General features: G+C 32.6%; 1 protein-coding gene across 1 annotated transcript; it reads right to left on the minus strand.

Annotated features, from left to right (window-relative positions):
- Positions 1 to 9529: 9529 nt before the first annotated feature.
- On the minus strand, positions 9530 to 15058 carry LOC126882714 (uncharacterized). The gene is made up of 2 exons (XM_050647696.1): positions 13228 to 15058; positions 9530 to 9543 (listed from the first exon to the last, which is right to left on the minus strand). The coding sequence occupies exons 1-2, from the start codon at positions 15056 to 15058 to the stop codon at positions 9530 to 9532; spliced, it is 1845 nt and encodes a 614-aa protein (XP_050503653.1).
- Positions 15059 to 16823: the final 1765 nt, after the last annotated feature.

Here is a 16823-nt window from a genome sequence, read left to right on the forward strand (position 1 = left end):
ATGTTTCTAAAACTTTTTTGTCTCTTAGTATTTTTTCGATAAGCTTCTTTGCGGCTTCTTTTTTAATATGGTTCAAAATATGCCTAAAAATTTAAATTATAAATAATAAATTTTCATACGATTACCAAGTCTTCATAATCGTACTTAACTATATTATACAAATATGTGGAGGATTTGACGAATATTTAAAATATCTCAATAAAAACTGACTTTTCGAAAAAGTACTAAGAGGCAAAAAAGTTTTAAAAACATTGTGTTTAACTAATAGTACCACATTAATAATTTAATTGGAACGAACACAAAAGTTTGGGGGGGTTTAAAGGAACAAAACCCCCATAAAATTTTTACGGGGTGTCAAAATTTTCAATAAAAAATCTCTTCTATATATTGGACAAAATCGATTTTCATTTTGTAAATTGAAAGGGCTGTAACTTTTTTTATGTGCATATTTTTATTCTAAGGTAAGTTAGGTTCAATCGAACTATTTTTGGTCCCAGAATATGCGATTAAATTTATGACCTGTATTTTTGTTACACCCTGTAATTATTATATTACTAATCCTATTCAATTATTCCTAAATCTAAAATTGGCTTATAATATTAAATTGAAAATAAAAAATCTCAAATAAACTAGGATTTATTTCTTGATAAACATGCTACTAGATAAACGAAAAATGAAATGTAACAAAATTAGAGAGAGGATAAAAAGAACAAAATTATTTTCAGAAATTTTCTACAATATTGTAATATTTGTATCTTACAACATTGCAAGTTATTATTTTAAGATTGCAAAAAAACAAAAATTAAGATATTTCATACATTTCGGTATGATAGCAAGACTATTAAAATAAAATTAAAGGAGGTTTATCTAGGAATACACTTGTATTTTTATGAAAAACGTAACAATTATCAGTTACCCATTTATTATGTTTATAAGTTTATAAGTTTTTATAAAGTCAAGTGCATATGATCCACTCCTATAATTGCCAACAAAGTCATCCTAAAAATATAGTAAAAGAATTTCCAAAAATTGTTTACACAATTTACATAGTTCATTAAATAACCACTTTATTAACAAAAAAACATATCCGTAACGAACGCAAGAGTACATACAGATTAAAAAAAGAAACTCCAAAATAGATAATAGAGAAAGATTGAGGTTTTGATAATCGAAGTCCATAAACTATTTATATCTCTGTACTAACAAGTATTCGGTGCAACCAGTTTTGATCGGATCGGCACTAACGGTTCTTAGCTTAATTTCCAAGCCCAATCAATTACATTTATCTCTTTTTTGGTGGTTCTGTAACTTCAGTTTTTCATTCATCTAATATCATGTTTACTAAAGAAATAAAACCTAGTTTATTTGAGATTTTCTGATTTCCATAGACCAATACTATTTTTAGAAACCATCGAATGGGATAATTAGTTTTTTCATATTTTAAATTATTACTAAGTTTAATAAAAAACTATGTATTATTATATTATTCATAAATATGTATGTTTTGTGATTAAAATTACTCCAAATATTATTAAAAAAATTAAAAAAAATTGTTTAAACAAATTTGATGGTGTATATAACAATTAATTTATTTAAATAATGCATACTCGTACTATACGCAAAAAGTACATACAAATTAAAAAAAGAAACGTCGAAATTCATAGGCGGGAACAAGAGATACAACTAACATTTCCTTCCCCCTTCTCATCGATCTCCCAAGTTTCGAGGCCGGCCGATTTTAAGGGTCACATTTTGAAGCTTTGTGGACGATTTGTTTGAAAGTATATATTTTTTATATTTCGTACATTAAAACTCTGAAGTATGTTCTTTCCAATGTGACTGATTTGATTTCGTAATTTTTATAAAGAGGGCTGCTGTGAATTAAAAAATGGGGGGCGGCAACTTCGTCCCTAATTGTCCTAGGACAATTTTTTCTTTTTTTAAATTTGTATAAAAATTCAGTCTTTCTAAATGTGAAAAAATAATTTTTCTACGGGTAATGGTTAAAACGTTATTATAATTGATTATAAGCAAAAAATCGACATGTTATTGCAAAATAATTTTGCGATACTTTGAATTATTTTTTGTCATTCTTTTTTAATTAAGTTATTAGCATAAATCTTCTTCTTTCAAAAACTATCCAAAGTATTACTGTAACTTTATCATTTTCTGACTTATAGTGTTACAAAAAAAATTAATTTGGGATAAACAAATTAAGTAACTTTTAAACTATTTGACCAATTGTTATGAAATTTAGTGTATAATTTAAGCACCAAAAGTTCCAGCATTCCGTGTAATAAGAAGATTCTAAGTTCATTTTTACATAAGTTATGAATATTTATATAAACTGAAAATTTATGAATTATTTTGCAATTTTCCAAGCAACCAATAGGGATAGACATATTCAGTGGGAGCCATACTGAAGTTTTTTTATATAAATTATGAGTTTCTTACTTCCAAATTTGTTTAAAATGCTTAGCCATTTAGCAATAAACGAAAAAAGCGAAAATTTAGCGTTATTTTATCTTCAATTGTTTATAACTATGTATATCATCAAAATCGGCTGCAGGAAACATATAGGTGATTATTATAGATGTCCACACTACTCAAAAAATTTAGTTTCGGCCTGGAGGGGGTTGTGTCACCAACAGGCTATTTTTTTCCTTATTTCTCTGAACTAATTGCTTTACAAAAAGAAAACCTACATATTTCTTCTTTAAAATATTGTTTAGTAGAGGTAATTAGGATTTATAGTTTTCGAAATATGATTTTTCAAAATTCTCCAATCACAGCAATTTTGGGCAATTTTCCTTGTTATTTCGCAAATATTGTGCTGTAACTTTTTTCTACGTAACTTTAGGTATATGCAATGGTACATGTAATAGGAACCGAAATCAATTATCTTTAAAATGGTCTGCTGTATAACGTTGTACGACTTTTTTTAAAGAGATTATGGTTTTTCAAGATTTTATAATTTTAACGATTTTTTATAATATAATATAAAAATAAAATAATATTAATATATAATATATTATAAATTATATAATATTATATTATATATTAAACAGTGATGAACGCGCTAATAACCGGCAAAATAGCGCAAAAGATGGAAAACATATTAAATTGTGAGATAGAAAGGAATAAAACTAGTAAAGGTGTTAAATTTAGCGACAGTAACATATCAATTGACATTATATTGATTGTTTCCCACCTTTAGACGTATCAGAGGAGTATGTCAACTAAAACTGTCACTGTGACAGTGGCATTTCTCAAACTCGTCCGATACGTCTAAAGGTGGGAAACAATCAATATAATGTCAGTTTATAAGTTACTTTCGCTAAATTTAGCACATCTTCTAGGTTCTTCTCTTTTTATCTCACAACTCTTAATATGTTTTCCATCTTTTGCGTTATTTTGCCGGTTATTAGTGCGCTCATCACTGTATAATACCTAATATAAAAAATATTATTTTTTACATTTTTTACGATTATTTTTGAAATTTCTCATTATAACATTTTTCCTCTACATTTAGGTATATATTATATTATATAATAAAAAAAGCTTATTTTGTTTACTAATGGTGTATTACAAATAATTCTAGGATTTTTTTAATAAGATATTATTTTTCAAAATGTAAAAAGTACTTGCAACGATTTTCGATTTTAGGATTACTTTTTAAATTTCTCATTATAACTTTTTTTTTCTTGTACATGAATATTATATTGCTCAATAAAGAGGGCTTACTTTCTGTTCTTTAAAATGGTGCATCATCTATATTTAAATAATGGAACCCGAGTGATTCTTTGATATGTTTTACCTGTATTATTTAAAGTTATTTCTTTTATAAAAAATTACATCAACATTAGTCTTAGAAAACATCACTTTAGTTAAAATTATTTAAACGTTGACATTTAAAAAATTTTCAAAATCAAAGTCCATCTCTTCGTTAGCATTAGCTTCAATATCTTTCTCTGACAACTCAGTTATCCTAGAGTTCCCACAATTAGTACCCATGCACATGCACCCTTTGCAGAATATTGAACAACTAATTCCTATCTTCCTACAACCGCAGTTTTTTGTACATCCTTTGGTACATTTACATGCTATTTTTTCAAGCAAAGCTTGTGGTTCATGAGCTTTGACAGTAAATATTGGAATTAATCCATATTTTGAAGTTTACCCGGCCGAGTCAAGTGGATCCAAAGTATTACCTATAAATAAATAAGATTCAATCATAACACACAATCACATAAAAAGTTATAATGAGAAATTTAAAAAATAATCCTAAAATCAAAAACCGTTGCAAGTACTTATTACATTTTGAAAAAGCATATCTTATTCAAACTAATCCTAGAATTTTTTTATAATACGAAAAAACGCTTCAGTACCCTGGCTATTCAAGTGTCATGGAAAAAACCTTAATAGCCTGGACTAATATGTTATGATTAAAATACGATCGCATTGTCTTTCAGAGCGAAATATACCTAATTATGGGATATATAAGATTTTTGAAACATTCATAGAAGTAAACTGCACTATGTCAGTGTAAATTACCATTAATTACAGTAATTAGGGCAAATTTTAACGTTTTATTAGTTGGATTGTATAAACTAGTTATATGTTATGATTAAAATATGATCACATTGCCTTTCAGAGCAAAAGATACCTAATTATGGGATATATAAGATTTTAAAAATATTCAAACTGCTCTACTGAAAAGTTGCTTAAAATAGCATAGTGTAGTTTACCTCCGAGGTCCAGATATAGATGTCATAATCAATAGCCTCTTATACGGGCAAATAATATTGAATATACTTCACTTGACGGGTATTTATTAATGAATGTATGCACCGTGGTATGCACCTACTTTCTTCACATGTAGGTGCTTTATCTGTCTTTGTTTGTCCTATATCTAATCAAGTTATTGTTACTTTTATTATTTAGTTTCGTTAGTAAGAAATTAAATATACATGGTAGTATGTAAAATATAAACGAAAATTTTAGAAAATAGTGATTTATTTCTCAACATAATCTCATTTTTGCTCCCACCTCTTTATCCCGTCTGAATATTACGTTTCCTTGAAGTCTAGCAGTTCATTGTAGCGGCTAGCGATGGACTCCCCATTCGGCACAAATGTCTGCCCGGTGAGTGACAATCATAAGTTTGACAACAAAAAAGTCTTCTTCTTCTTAAGGTGCCGAGACCGCTTATCGATCGTTGGCTCTTATGTTGCCCAGCATATTAACAATCATTGCCTTATTTACAGCTGCACGAATTAGTTCAGTGCTAGTTTTCCCAAACCATTGGCGTAGGTTGTTAAGTCAAGAAGTTGTACGCACTACGTTTTCCCATTATTTTACCTTGCATGAGAAAGTGAAGTATGTCATATTATTCTGAGCGACGCATTATATGACCAAAGTATTCCAATTTGCGACTTTAACCGTGTACACTACTTCGCCTCTTTTATTCAAACGTTGCGACACCCTTTCGTTTGTGACTCTTTCTACCCAACTAATATTCAGAAAACGGCGGTAGGTCCACGTCTAAAAGTGAAAAAAAAGTCACAGGCAGCCAAGTATGGAGAAAACCATGAATTACGCAGTAGATTGTAGACCAATGCGGAGATGTGATCCGGTGCGTTGTCATGGCGGAGGAGCATATTTTTCTTCGCAAGATGAGACAGTTTTTCTCGGCACAATAATTCGGCATATTAGAGGCTTATAACTATTTTGTCCTTCTTCAGGTAGTCAATATAGATAATACCTTGTGAATCCCAGAAAACGGTGGCCATAACATATCTGGTAGATATATCTGTCTGAGCCTTCTTTGAAGCACTTTCGGCGGCTAAAATCCATTGTTTTGATTGTTTCTTGATCTTCGGTGTGTGGATCAGTGGATGAATGCACTTAAACATTGTCAAGTATTATACTGAATTAGTTGCAAGGTTGCGCTTTTTTTCGGAGTGAAAAAACGGGGCACCTATTACATCGACAGCTTTCTCGTGCCAAATAACCAGCGCGATCTTTTGATATGCTCACTGCCTCAGCTATCTCGCATACCTTCAATCGGTGGTTTATATGCACACCTAATTAGGGTCCTCAATCCCTTCCTTTATTTCCTTTACACTGCTGACATACCTGCTGATGATGAAATTACTCTGGCCACATTTGCCGACGATACAGAAATCCTTACATCACACGAAAAATCAGATAGAGCTTCTAACAAATTGCAAAACTATTTAAGTTATCTTCAAATTTAGTTAACAAAATGTAAGAATAAAGTAAATGGTGAAAAGTATTCACAAATTACGTTCACAACAGGAAGGATCGACTGCCTACAGGTTCATATTAATAACATTCATATCCCTTAAAATCAGATGTTAAGTACCTGTGACTCCATTTGGACCGAAAGCTAACATGAAAGAACCATATTAAAACCTAGAAAGCACAACTAAACTTAAAAGTCAGACAAATGTATTGACTGTTAGGTAAAAGATCCCAGTTATCATTAGAAAACAAAGTATTACTATACAAAATTATACTAAAGCCGATATGGAGTTACGGTATAGAGTTTTGGGGCTGCAGCATACCGAGCAACACTAAAATACTCCAAACTTTCCAATCAAAGACGCTGCGCATGATAGCGAATGCACCATGTTACGTTTCCAACATAACTATTCATAATGACCTTGAGATACCATTAATCGAAGATGTTATTAAACTACACGCAAACAAAGCTCAAGAAAGAAATTCCGCCCATGAAAGTCAAACTATTCAACAACTCTACACCAGCTGCCACTTGTGTGAAGAAGATTGAAAAGGACATGGCCCGAGGACCTAACTGAATAGGTGTATTGGAGAACCATCGATGGATGGTGCCCAAAGCATGCCGCGATTCAAGACTGTTTGCTACTATTTGCTAAATACTCTGTGTTGTAATTAGAATAGATTGTAAATTTGCACCTAATAAAATAAAAAAAATATGCACACCACCTAATATGCGAATACACAATGGTGGATTTTTGTCACGTTATTCCCCACGGTCGTAGCTATTTTCGGGGCACCTGAGCGTGGCTCATCAAAGGTCAACATGTGATTATGTTGAAACTCGCTCCATTTAGAAAAAATTATATATATAAAAGCAAACAAGAAATTAATAAAAATAACAAAACGGCGCAAGACACAAAAACATGTTACTAACAAAACACAAAAGACCGAAACGAGAAGCCCATATTTATCTAGCGTTGAACCGCCGAACTGCACTCAACGAAAAAGGTACGTAATATCAATAAAAATGTTAATTCAGACAACAAACGCAATACTTAAAATTTGTCCAATTCTTGGTTTTATTGGGACAACAAAACGATGTTCATCAATTCATTATTTTCGTTCGTTGAGCCAATGTATTACGTTTATTGAATGGATGAACATTCATTATGTATACCATATTATCACTTTATTGGTATTACGAACTCTGTTCACTGAGTCAACGAATACTATTTATTGATATTACGAAATCTGTTCACTGAGTCAACGAACATTATTTATTGAAACAACAACGTAGTTGATTGACCGACGAAGACTATTCGTTGTGTCAATAACAGTGTTATTTCTCCTAACGTATTCCGTTTATTTCTACAATTATTTCCGTTTATTGTTACAATCAATTCCGTTCATTCCCACAATAAATACAGTTTTTCTTACAATCAATTCTATTCATTCTTACAATCAGTTTCGTTCATTCCTACTATGAACGTATTTTATATTAATAATTACTGAATTCAATAGCCCAATGTATGATATTAATTGATAAATAATAATTTTTTAAATCCCCCTTTTTTGTCCGTAACCTAAAGAACTTTACACTCTGTGATTTTTCATACGATTTCACTTATACAGTGTACTGGAATAAGTGTTACACTCCTCCCGCCCCCTTATTAACTTATTTATTTTTAGCACATAAGCAAAACGCTCGGACAGGTCGATTTTTAAAATAATCAAAGTATTTTATAACATCAATGTTTCGAACTTTACACGATCCCTCTTCAGGTGACAGGCGCGGCGTAACTTTGATTTTTTTAATGGGAAAGTACGTCATGTGACAGCTTATTTAAAAGCGTTTGAAATAGTGATTCCAAAAATGTATAACACTTTAATCCTTTTTGAGAGCGCAGGTGCAAAATTTCGATCGAATTCTTTTTAAACGCATTCATTTTTTTGGAATTCTGAGAAAACTAATAAGTATTTTTGAAAAATTTAAACGCAGAATAAAATATTACATTATTACCGAGGGCAGAAATTCCCTTAGAATAAACAAAAATTTTCTGTTAAATGGTATGCCTATTTGAAATTAAAAATCATACTAAATTTTCTCTTTTTCACCCCTGTGACTTATTAAAATAATCATTATAGAGGTTCTCAGGGACTTCAGACCCTCGATTATACTATAGTATTTTATTTTGCATTTAAATTTTCAAAAATAATAATTAGTTTTCTCAGGATTCGAAAAAAAAAATACATTTAAAAAGAATTCGATCGAAATTTCACGATAATAGACACACAAAAACTTCCTTCTACTACGGACTACACTTGAAAACGAATTGCAATTATTATTCGGCACTTCGGTAACACAGAGAAGCTAGGGGTATCACGATAAGGAAAAGCCGTTCACTTTCAAATGGTCAAGCAAAACATTTATTGTCTCAACAACTACGATTATTGTCACAATGAACGCATTGACTGTCGGTATTAAATGCAGTAGTAGATTGATTAATGCATTCGTTGTCACAAAAATCATTTTACACCTATTCAATAATCATATATTACTCTATATTAACAACATTTGTACATTGTTTTAATGAAATCTGTACGTTGTCACGATAAACCAAGGTAATTGCTTGTCATATACGAAATCAAGAACGTGAGTTGCTGCCAGAATTAACAGTATTTATTAAATATACGAAACTGAAAGTTATTGGCTGAATAGATTGAGTGTTATTGATTAATGTACTCTAGTTATTCTCACAATTATTATTCAATCATTGTGACAATAACCAAATACATTCGTCAATGTCTAAAAGTTCGCTGAAACAACAAATTAAATTGTTGTGACAACGAAATACTATTCATTAATCACTGTTAAATAATAATACGAACTAAATTTTTTTGAGTGTGTACACCGTTCAGAGCAGAGACTGAGAGCCTAGGCAAGCGAATGGCCAATTATGGTATTTCAATTCAAATTATAGCAAGATTATAGCGCCTCACGCTCTCCTACCTAATTGGGAGAAGTAGATTTAGAAAGAATTTAGAAACAATGTGTTTTGGCAAAGACCTGATAGGAAAAGGTCTCTAGCACGGGACGGAAGAACGCTAGAAAAATTTAGAAAATGCACTCAGGGAGGGTCTAAAAAATGTAAGTCAGACAGCAGTCAAAAATGTATCGCAGTTAATCATGATGATGAGCCTTTGTATCTAGGACTCCCTAGCTGTGGATGTGGTGAAGAATTTTCAGAATTTCACGTAAATTTTAATACAACAGATCTAAAACAAATTACAATAACTTGAATGTAAGGAGTAAAAATGTTCGTTCATCGAAGCGTTGGTTTTGTGTGTATTCTCGTCGTTATGTACTTTTTCGTCACCCAGTAACCCTGGCAAATGAACTTGGGTCACTTCGTTCGGCAATCTTCGGTAATACGCACTTGTACAATAATTGGCAGAGTCTAATAAATTTCAAAGTCAATGTACTTAACATATACTCCCCCACCTTGAAACCCCAAAGACCGGGTTTCAATAAAAAGTCTTAAAGAAAAAGTCAAAGATCATATTAATTATAGTTTTCAAACAAAAGTTATTGATCTTGGTTAGGCAGAACACATAATTTCACAACCGGTCGTTTAATCTCACCAGAGTTTGTCTTTATCACAACCGACCGCACAATATTGTCACTTCCGGTGTAAGTTTTTAAAATTCTGCCTAACTGCCACTTCAAGGGAGGAAGTCCATCATCCTTTACTAGAACCATGCGTCCAGGCTGGATCAGCTGTTGGCAATTCTCCTTCCACTTGACCCGCTGCTGAAGATGGGATACATATTCTTTGGACCATCTTGTCCAAAAGTGCTGTAATATCTGTTGCACCCTTTGGAATCTTGAAAGACGATTTTCATTAATGTCCATTAAGTTTTGTTGTGGTATACTCGTCAATGAAGATCCAATTAATAAGTGTGCAGGAGTAAGAGGGTTAGGGTCATTTGGGTCATTAGAAAGAGGATAGAGTGGTCTAGAATTGAGACAAGCCTCTATTTGATATAAAACCGTGGTAAATTCTTCAAATGTTAAAATTGCATTACCTACTACACGTTTCATGTGGTGCTTAACTGATTTAATGTTTGACTCCCATAATCCACCGAAGTGGGGAGCACGTGGAGTAATGAAATGCCATTGAATACCGTCGATTGAGAGGTCTGTAATAATGTGATCAGCATTTGTGTTAAAAAATTGTCTGAGTTCATTATTTGCTCCCACGAAAGTGCTGCCGTTATCTGAAAATATTTCGGAGCATTTACCGCGTCGGGCCGTGAATCGGCGTAATGCCGCTAAGAAGCATTCTGTCGTGAGATCACTGACAACTTCTAAATGTATAGCCTTACTGGCGAAGCAAATGAAGAGAGCAATATAAGCTTTAGAAGTTTTGTAATTACGACCCTTTCTATCTCGTAATAAAACGGGACCAGCATAATCGACACCAGAAACCGTGAAGGGACGTGAAGGGGTAACTCGTGACTCCGGAAGATTGCCCATAAGATACTGTTCGGGTTTATTGTTAAATCTAAAACATCGGACACAATCACGAACAATTTTTCGAACCAAATTGCGCCCTGATATTGGCCAGTAATTTTCTCTTAAGGAAGCAAGAAGTGCTTGAGGACCAATATGTAAAAGTTTCAAATGCTCATGGCGAGCAATGAATATCGTGAGGTGATCTTTCTGAGGTAGGACTATGGGGTGTTTCTTGTTAAAATCAAATGACGAATGATGTAAACGACCGCCAACGCGTATTAATTTTGTTGTTGTATCAAAGAATGGAGTTAGGCCAAGAAGTTTACTTCTTTTGTCAATTTGGTTGGAATTGGAAAGTGCATCATAATCATATGGAAATGACTGACGTTGTACGAACCTAATTAAGGTTAAAAGGGAATTATTGAGTTCTATTGTGGTCAAGGGACCTGTTATTCGTAAATGTTTATGAATCGACAGATTGTCTTTAAATCTTAAGACATAAGCAAAGACGCGTGTTAGTTTATTTAATGAAGAATATTTGTAGTAAAAGGTAAATTCGTTGTTGATGTGATGAAACACAAGAGTTTTGTTACGCAGTTCAGGTAATTCAGAAGTTATACAAACTTCTTGATGTTTTGTATATTGAGGCCATTCTTCTTGAGGCAAAGTGAGCCAAGAAGGGCCATGAAACCATATGTGGGAATTACTGAGCGAAGAAGGACTTATACCTCGTGACAGTAGATCTGCTGGATTATCATAAGTATTAATATATTTCCAAAATTCAGGGTTGGTCAGTTTATGTATTTGTGAGACTCGATTTGCTATAAAAGTCTTAAGTAAATGGGGAGAGGTGTTTATCCATGAAATAACAATTTTAGAGTCAGTCCAATACGTAATATTTTTAAAGGAGACATTTACAGATGAAGTGACCTTTTCGACAAGTTCAGAAAGTAGTGATGCCCCACAAAGTTCGAGTCTTGGAATGGTTACAAGTTTCATAGGAGAAACTCGAGTTTTAGCACAATAAAGATTTGAAGTGTAATTTCCAAATGTATCTGTGCAGCATATGTAAATACATGCACCGTAAGCCGCCTCCGAGGCGTCAGAAAACCCATGAAGTTGAACAGAAACTGGGTTAGAAGAAAGTACATGTCTAGGTATTTTTAAAGTGTTTAATTTTGTAAGTTCGAAGTAGTATTTCGACCAAAGTGTGTAAATACTTTCAGTAACAGATTCATCCCAACTTATCTTGAGTTTCCAGAGCTCTTTAAGAATAATTTTCGATGTAACTGTTACGGGTGAAAGTAACCCCAAAGGATCAAATATTTGTGCTGTACAGGATAAAATCTGTCTTTTGCTAATCTTTAAGTTAATTGTGGAGATATTTATAGAATATTGTAGGGAATCACAAGACGGATTCCAAAGTAATCCTAGTGTTTTGTTATGTTCGTCAGAACCAAAATGCAAAAAATCAGGATCAGAATGATTTTGTAGAGACGAATCATTGGTAGTCCATTTTCTCAGAGGAAAACCGTAGGAAGATAATAAATATGAAATAGTTTCCTTGATTTCTCGGAGTTCTTCCGATGTGTCACAACCAGTTAATAGATCATCTACATAAAAATCGTGCAAAATTATAGAGGAAATTTTTGGGTATTCGGAAATATGTCGATGAGCAATTTCATGAAGAGACCTAATGGCAAGAAACGCTGCTGATGCAGTACCGTAGGTAACAGTATTCAGTGTATAAGCAGAAATTTCATCATTTTTATTAAATCTCCAAAGGATCTTTTGAAGGTAACGTTGTTCAGGAGTAAGGAAAACCTGACGATACATTTTAGTTATATCTGCACCCAGTACGAATTTATGTTGACGAAATCTAAGTAAAATGTAAAATAAATTATCTTGTAAATGAGGGCCGACATACATGATGTCATTTAATGAGTAGCCTGTGGTAGTTTTCGCACTACCATCAAATACAACTCTTAACTTTGTAGTGGTTGAAGTTTCTTTTAAAACGCAGTGATGAGGTAAGAAGAATCCAGAATTATCATTAGTGTCATTTATTAGGGACATGTGACCAAGTTTAATGTACTCACGTATGAAGTCATGATATTCTAATTTCAATTGAATGTTATTTTCAAGTTTTCTCTCTAAGTTTAAAAAACGTTTTTTGGCAGTAGTTAGAGAATCCCCTAAAACTGATGGAGATTCCTTTAGTGGAAGAGTAGTGATAAAACGACCATCACAATGGCGAGAAATATGCTGCTTAAAATGATTTTCACAATAGATGTCTTCTTCGGAAACAAACTTAGTTTTAGGACACTCCTCTAGTTCCCAAAACTTTGTGAGCTGTGAATCTAATTCACTGGTAGAAGAAAAGTAACAATTATGTTGGGGGTGGTGTTGAATATTTGTTGGAATTGGGCCAGAAATTATCCAACCAAGAGTGGTTTTTTGAATGATCGGTAACCCAGGACCAAGTTTGATTTGTCCCACGCTTAAAATATCCCAAAATGTGTCAGCTCCAATAAGAAGGTCTACTGGACCAGGTTTTTCAAAATTCTGGTCAGCTAGAAGTAATTTTGTTGGAATATTGAGCTGGGAACGATTGATCTGTATGTAAGGTAAATTACTTGTTATGTTAAGCAAAATTAGACAAGATATTTTTTTCGAGAAATTGTTAATATCTGATTTAAATGTTAGTGATGTCCGGAAGTTAATATTGTGAGTTAATTGATTAATTCCCGAGATCGAAGTGTTGATTTTTTCCTTTGAAAGTTGTAAAATATCACAAAATTTCTCAGATATAAAGTTGGATTGACTTCCGTTGTCCAAGAGTACTCTGCATTTATGTGAGTTGCCGAACTTGTCAAAAGCGTTAACAACAGCAGTTGAGAGTAGAATATACGGTTTAATAGCAGTGTGAACACTTGAGCTTATATGATGTGTTGAAGAGAAGTTAGAGGTAGAAGTAGATTCATTTGACTGCAGCCCAGTGTTTGGAACATTGGAAGGTAATGAAGATTGAGAAGAATTGTTTTCTGTGGAAACTGAATTTGAGGATTGTGAATTCTCGAAGTGTAACAGAGTGTGATGGATCTTTCCACATTTTCTACAACCAGTAGAACGACAATCCTTAGTACGATGGCATGTGCCAAGACAATTAAGGCATAAACGTAGACGTTTTGCATTGTTTAACCTATTAGTAGGATTTAGTTTTAAGAAGTCAGGACAATAATATATTTTATGTTCCTTGTTACAAAAGTTGCATTTAAACCTATTCTCTGTGTTAGAAACAAAGGCTCTTGTTTCAGACTTATTACCTTTGTATCGTGGTGAATTTTGATCCTGTCTATTATCATTGTAGTTGTCTAATGACTCTAAGATACGACATCGTTCTTTTAAAAATTTCAGTAAATCATCTAAAACTGGTAGGTTGTCTTTACAATTTTGTGACTCCCAAGAGCGTCTTCTTGAGTTATCAAATTTAGTTGTTAACAAATAAATAATCAAATCATCCCAGTGTTTAGTGGGGCGTTTTAAAACTTCTAAAGCACGTAAATGTTTTTGTGTATTGTCTAGAAGTTGTCTGAGACCTTCATTTGATTCTTTTGTGACTAGTGGTAGGTTAAAGAGAGCTTTAATGTGATTGTTTACAAGTAACTGTTTATTTTCAAATCTTTCGATCAATAAACTCCAAGCAATGTCGTAGTTTGCATCGCAGACTTGCAAAGATTTAATAGTGTCGGCAGCTATGCCACGTAATGACAGACGTAAGTAATGAAACTTTTGTACATTGGAAAGTGAAGTATCATCATTAATAATAGAATTAAAACTGTCGCGAAAGAAGAGGAATTGATCAAACGATCCATCAAATGTAGCTAGATTCAATGGAGGTAACTTAATGTTGCTTGTATTTGTAGGCCCAGCTGCTATTGAACCATTGACACTACGTGAATCAGACGTGTCAGTAGGTCGTCTAGATAAAATAAGTTTTTTGATGTCAGATATTATTTTAAAATATCTGTCCTCAAAAGTCTGCCTTTCAATGGCATGTATTGTGTCATAATTTTCCTCGCAGTCAGGATCATCAGTTTCAATAAGCAGCTGAACCTCATTAAAAACATCTAAAAGCTCTTCGGCTTTGGATAATCGCATTTCGAAATCTACGAGGTCGATAACTTCATTATTTTCTACACTTCTAAAATATGTTGTTAAACGTGTAAGAGCACCTTTAGTGGCCATTCTCTTTGTTTTGTTTTGGTCTGACATTTTTGACAATTTGACCAAAATTTATGAGGATGCAAAATAATTAAATATTATGTATGTATGTGGCGTATATTATTATACAGATATAAACAATCAAAATGTGTTTGATGTTTAAAGAAATAAATATTTGATCTTCGATGAATGTAATTAAATAAAAAGAAATGATTTATTCAAGTGCAGAAAACGGAAATAAATGTTTTGTAATTCAATTATTATGTACGTAAGAATTATTATTAACGTTTAGTTACGATCTGTCAGAATAAAATAAAAAATCAGCTAGCACATTCACAATGAATACGAGAGTAGGTAAAACGTCAAATAATATGTCACTATTCGAAATAAATATATTAATTTAGATTGAAACTCATGTACTTAAAATATTTATCAAATAGAGACTGAAAAAATGTGAAATTATAAAAAGGATTCAGTATTCAGTGTTGTAAATGTAGCTTCCTGGGGTTGATACAGCGGGTCAAGTACGACGTCGGTTCGTAGAATGTAAAGCTGCTATTTTCTTTTGTAGTTCTGCTGGCACTGTAGATTCGTTGTTCGAAGGACCAATAGCTGTGGATGTGGTGAAGAATTTTCAGAATTTCACGTAAATTTTAATACAACAGATCTAAAACAAATTACAATAACTTGAATGTAAGGAGTAAAAATGTTCGTTCATCGAAGCGTTGGTTTTGTGTGTATTCTCGTCGTTATGTACTTTTTCGTCACCCAGTAACCCTGGCAAATGAACTTGGGTCACTTCGTTCGGCAATCTTCGGTAATACGCACTTGTACAATAATTGGCAGAGTCTAATAAATTTCAAAGTCAATGTACTTAACACTCCCTAAGGGAGGTCGGTCTGGAGGACGGTCAGGAACATTGAGGCGAGGTGGAGTGGTTCCTGATATTCTCGGATCAATTCGCTCACCCTAATGAACTGTAACACCTATAATATGTTATGTCCTAAGAGGTGTGCATGTTTGCGCTGGTTTCGATTCTATTGCCTGCTTGCTTAATGTTGAAACTTGTAACAAGAATAAGATAACCGACCAATATTGCTTTTTTTCCACTTTTCTAAAATATATGAACACGTCCGCTGCCACACGCGTTCAAAACAAAAATGGTTGTCCTAGTCGTGTCAAATTTTGACATTAGCTGCCAACATGAACGTACTATATGATAATATAGTAGCAGTAAATTTTTCTTGCGATAGTTGCGCCATCGGCGGTGGGGTAAGTAATTATCTTACCGCCCTCGTATTTTTAATCTTCCGATTTCACTAGTTTTATTAAATTTATTAGTATAATGACAATGAACTACAAATATATTCAAAGAGTCTATGAAACTATTTAGAATTTAGATTATTTATTATTATTAATGATAAATATACCGTAGTTACTATAACAAAAAATAAAAGCCAATCATTTTGTAGTTGTTAAATATAAGATAAAATTTAGTTAGTTAGTAGATAGTAAATCCAACTATTTATCATATTTAACACCTTTATTAAAGCAACGCAAATATGCAAAGACTTTAATTTACATTAAGTTTAAATACTTTAACCTCATTATATTCATTTGGCATAAGGTGAACTGAAAGGATGTATTAAGATGTATTAATAATAATTTGAAAATACTTCATGAGAAAGAAACATCTCAGCCAACGAACAACATAGATAAAAAATGGCAAAACGTAAAAATGGCGATAACAAGTCCTGCGAAGAAAATTTTGACTAAAGAAAAACCAAAAAATAAAGCAAAGATGGATGACTGATAA

This window comes from Diabrotica virgifera, chromosome 3 (assembly GCF_917563875.1).
Source record: "Diabrotica virgifera virgifera chromosome 3, PGI_DIABVI_V3a".
NCBI lineage: Eukaryota > Metazoa > Arthropoda > Insecta > Coleoptera > Chrysomelidae > Diabrotica > Diabrotica virgifera.

Bases quoted from the DNA above. Each gene is read 5' to 3' on its own strand.
- LOC126882714 (XM_050647696.1), bottom strand. From the start codon at position 15,058: ATGTCAGACCAAAACAAAACAAAGAGAATGGCCACTAAAGGTGCTCTT.